Source organism: Heliconius melpomene, chromosome 20 (genome assembly GCF_056956725.1).
Source record: "Heliconius melpomene rosina isolate 202511_hmr_F chromosome 20, ASM5695672v1, whole genome shotgun sequence".
Classification (NCBI taxonomy): domain Eukaryota; kingdom Metazoa; phylum Arthropoda; class Insecta; order Lepidoptera; family Nymphalidae; genus Heliconius; species Heliconius melpomene.
In genome coordinates, this window is record NC_140408.1 from 849,414 (window position 1) to 853,835 (window position 4,422).

At 36.3% G+C, this 4,422-nt stretch overlaps 1 protein-coding gene across 1 annotated transcript; it reads right to left on the reverse strand.

Annotated features, from left to right (window-relative positions):
• Positions 1–2,669: 2,669 nt before the first annotated feature.
• Positions 2,670–3,709, reverse strand: LOC146527428 (uncharacterized). The gene is made up of 2 exons (XM_085205203.1): positions 3,600–3,709; positions 2,670–3,393 (listed from the first exon to the last, which is right to left on the reverse strand). Exons 1-2 carry the CDS (start codon positions 3,615–3,617, stop codon positions 2,794–2,796), a joined length of 618 nt encoding a protein of 205 aa, XP_085061329.1. The 5' UTR covers positions 3,618–3,709; the 3' UTR covers positions 2,670–2,793.
• Positions 3,710–4,422: the final 713 nt, after the last annotated feature.

Genomic DNA, 4,422 nt, shown 5'->3' on the forward strand with positions numbered 1-4,422 from the left:
CCATATACCATATATGTCTGTATATGAGGCCGTTGAGGTGCAGCGGTACAAGGGTGTGACAGTAAACGCAACAGATGTGGGTTCCATTCCCTCCCACTCGGTGAAATGATATATATATATGATATGTGTTATACAAAATGAAGATTGCCAAGAACTTGTGTTACTACAATCTACTCTTGCGCAGTTGATACATCGATTCGTTAAACATTCGAAATGTGGCTAATATGAGTATGATCGAGTGATAGAGTCAAATGAAAGTTACATATACGTAGAAAGGTCGAAGACATGCCGGGATTTTTGCAGTTATATGCATTTATTAATAAAGGTTGAAACTATCTAAGGTTAAAATTAACAAGGCCAGTCGTGACGCATTGTCAAAAATGTCTGGCATTAAACGCGACTAACCAGTCGTGGGTTCGATCCCTACTCGAGGAAATGAAATATTTATTTAAAAAATATACTTCTATTTCTTTGCTCTGGTAGAGGCGAAGCGCGGTGCTGAGTTCCGCCACTCAACACGCAATGCCTCCAGGATTCGAAGGAAATTGGGAATAAGAGAGTCTTAAAACTACATTCCCTCTGTCTGTCTTCAGAACTGAGTGATTTAACACTAGACTAGGCATATGCCCTACAAGTATATACAAGTATAGTATCAACACATTCGTTAGGACTCCAAGGCTAAACAACCGATATATATGTAATTATGGTATAATTAGAGTGACATTTAGAAAATATGTTAATATTTTAATAATAAATTTAAAGAATTTCTGCAAACAAATAAGATTCATGAATATATTAATCTAATTTTGCAATTATCATTTGCATCTATTTTGTCGCCGCTAATATATAATATGTTGAAAACTGACAGACATTCCATTCTTTATTTTTAATCGAATTTAAGAAGTTGGGTGTTGAAAGGCGGAACCTAACACCGCGCTTTGACGAAATTAGAGATGTACAAGAAGGTCTAGAAATTTGGGAATTACAGACCATTATATTATTTTTTAAGAAAATTATATAACAAACGTAATTATATTCAATTAATAAGTAATGCACTTTGTCACCGGAAGTCGAAGCTTTCAAACAGTGAAAGTTTCATCAGTATGAGTCGAGTAGCTTCCGAGGTTAAGACGTTGCCTCATTTGAACGGCTCCGGTGTAAATAACTACATGTTTCTTACATTAAGCGACATGCTAATTGTTTTATGGGTGTTTTGTCATGGAAGATTAAGAAGAAGTTATTACTCATAAAGTATAATGAAGAAACATAATATTTATGGTTGACATGAGTATTTGTAAAATATTTTGCATTCCCGGCAACTTTAGTTACTTTTTGGAATTTTATATTGAGATGAACAGATTTGACAAGTTCCGGTACTCAATAAGCAATGTATCGAAAATTAAGCGCCAAAGGTCCCACCTTTCGGAGACGGACGGAACGGAACGGAACGGAACCAACGGAGAGTCTTAACATAATTGTTTCGTTATTTAGCCTTCTGTAAAGAATAATACAATGTCAAGCTAAAAAAATTAAATGTTATTTATTCATTATGCTAAAAATATATAAGTTAAATTATATACTTTATTAGGTCACGAATATATCTCGTACATTTGAGCGAAAAAATTAAGATAAAAAATCTGGGTATAATTCATTCATTAAATTAGTAGTAAATAGTAGTTCTGAAATATGAAACCAAAAACCTAAAATTATCTAATTTGATGATGAAATAGTTATGTTGTGAAAAAACATTATCAAATAATCATTGCACATGTAATAAAAAAATACATTTATAGATTATTTATATTACATTAGAAATATATATAATTATAAAAATGGCATAATCATCAATCATTATCATGAATCAGACCAGCAAGTCAGTTAAATCGAACCCACACCCCATTCTTTTACGGTCAAATATTCCCGTTGTACCGCGATGGCCTCGTTTAATTCATATTGCTCTCCATATTTGTTTATATTTATACGTAAACGCACTTACGCAACAAGATTCGGTACAGTTCAAGAGAAAGTGCAGCTGCAACGGACATACGAGTATTTGCTTTAGCTTAGCTTGTGCTCGCTGACCGTTCTAAGATTATTATGTAATTTTGTAATCTGTATTCGATGAGTAATACTTTATATGGATTAATACTGTATAAGAGAGAATGTGTGGACAGTGTGTAAGTTAATATGTCATCTTGATATAAATATTTCAGAAAAAGCTTAGTGACCAGTTTCTCTGTTAATTAAGGTATTGCATGAATTTAACCAAAATTTTTAATAGTTAATCCTATGATGACTTTTAATCTTCTAAAAAAAGTTCAAATTCAACAGGAAAAAAATACAGTTAAGACGATTACTGTAATTATAATAATTGATACAATTATGTAAATGAAGCTCAAACAAATTTAATTGCGGATTTATCAGTGATGTATGAGCGGTCGAAAGTAAAAGTGCGGCGCGCCTTAAGCAAAGTATCAACATTCACATCTCAATATGAGATCATCACCGGTCTCCTTCGTCATATATAAGTCGATCGGCACTGTTGCCTCGCGGCCTTGCATCCGTTCCTCGAGCACCATTTACGGTACGATTACGTGAACTCACTTAAAACAGTTTAAACTTATTACACAATACATTATTGTTGCGAGACGAAAATAAAAAAAGTACACTTACAAAAAAGATAGATTTATTTACAGAAAGCTTATATTAACAACAAATATAATACAGTTAACGTCTAGCGATCACATGAGTTTCATAACATTAATGAAATGAGATGACTATTATAATTTTCGTTTAATGGTGGGGGGCGCCGTATGATGATGAGGGGGATGGGATACCATAGGAGCCGGAGGGAACGCCGATGGTGCTGTAGCTGGACGACGGGCTGTAGGAGATGGAACCGTGACCACCGCTTGAGTAACCGCCAGAGTATCCGGATGAACCACCAGAGTAACCAGAGTAACCACCAGCGTAACCGCCAGAGTAGTCTTCTTGAGCTTGGTGGTATTGAGCTACCTGGATGCCTTGTTGGAGTGATTCGAGCTCAACGCCTACGATTCTGTCATGGGGCACACCGTAGACTGGGGCAGGGGGACCGTAGTGAGAAGAGATACCGTGACCATGGCCGTGTCCTTCTCCGATGGATGATTGGTAGGCTTGGTTCTGAATCTCATCCTTCAGGATAATGTGGCGGATCTTCTCCAATAGATGAGGGTCAATATGGTAGCCCTCTGAGGATTGGTGTCCGACCGGCACGGAGGAGTAGTGACCTCCGCTGGCGAGAGGAGAACTGTGGCCGTGTCCGCCACCGACAACCAGGAGGGAAGAGGGTGCGGAGTAGCTGTAGCCTACTGGAGGCTCGGCGACGGCGCAGCCGATGAGAGCGAGGGCGACCTGCAACACAACATTAATTAGTGCCATTGAAATTACCTCAACTATCATCATAATCAACAGAAATTCGTTCAGTAATTCCTAACAACTATAACATGTCATAATCAGCTAGTGATGTAACACGTATCCGAATCCGAATTTTCCACATTCACCGCACAAACTATGAACCCGGTCCATACAACACTAGCACTGCACTCCTTGACACTTACAATACTCCACTTAGCCATGTTTGTTGTTTACTCCGCGAACGGTAGAGGTTGTGTGATGTGCTTCAGAGTGAACTGCCGCTTATATATCGGAGATTCTGCCGGCTACTTTTACTTTAGGCCATCCGCCGGGCGAGGACGAAGACGGGTTACGAATGGACTATATTTTTTTAATATTTTTTTTCTCAAAGTAACATTTGGTCGAATTAAATGATGAGATTGAAGAGAAACTTAGTTTATACGTGATATGTTTAAAACATTTAGTATTTGAATACTACGAGTGTACATCTCCTTTAATGGTTGTTTCATATGATATCAACGCGTGCATATGAAATTAGATAATTATCTTATTTTATTAAAATATCCCATGTAAAGATAGATATATAAATTTATATTTACTTTGTATAAGATTATATACCTTTGGGATCATTGCCCAACATGCTAAAAAAATGTCCCACAAAAAGCGAATGTGGGTTATATAATTTTCTTTATCTGTACCTTTAGAAAGGTTTACTTAAATTTTAAAGTTTAACAAAATACTTCATATTAAATTAATTATATTCGCGTTGTGTAAAATGGTTTCATAATTAGTCATTTATCTTAATTATTGCGTTTTTATAAATCTAGACATATGAAAATACTTTTTTAACAAATGTTTAAGGTTTTTTTTTCTTTTTTTAGCTTTACACAGCTTCCCGGTTCAGCAGGGTAGGTAAGGTCAGAGGGCACCTAGCGTTAAGACACTTACTTGCCCATTGGAACATTGTGTGTTGATAAGCGTTAGTCAATGCCACGCTTTGTCTGGTTACACTAAAAATGAAATGAT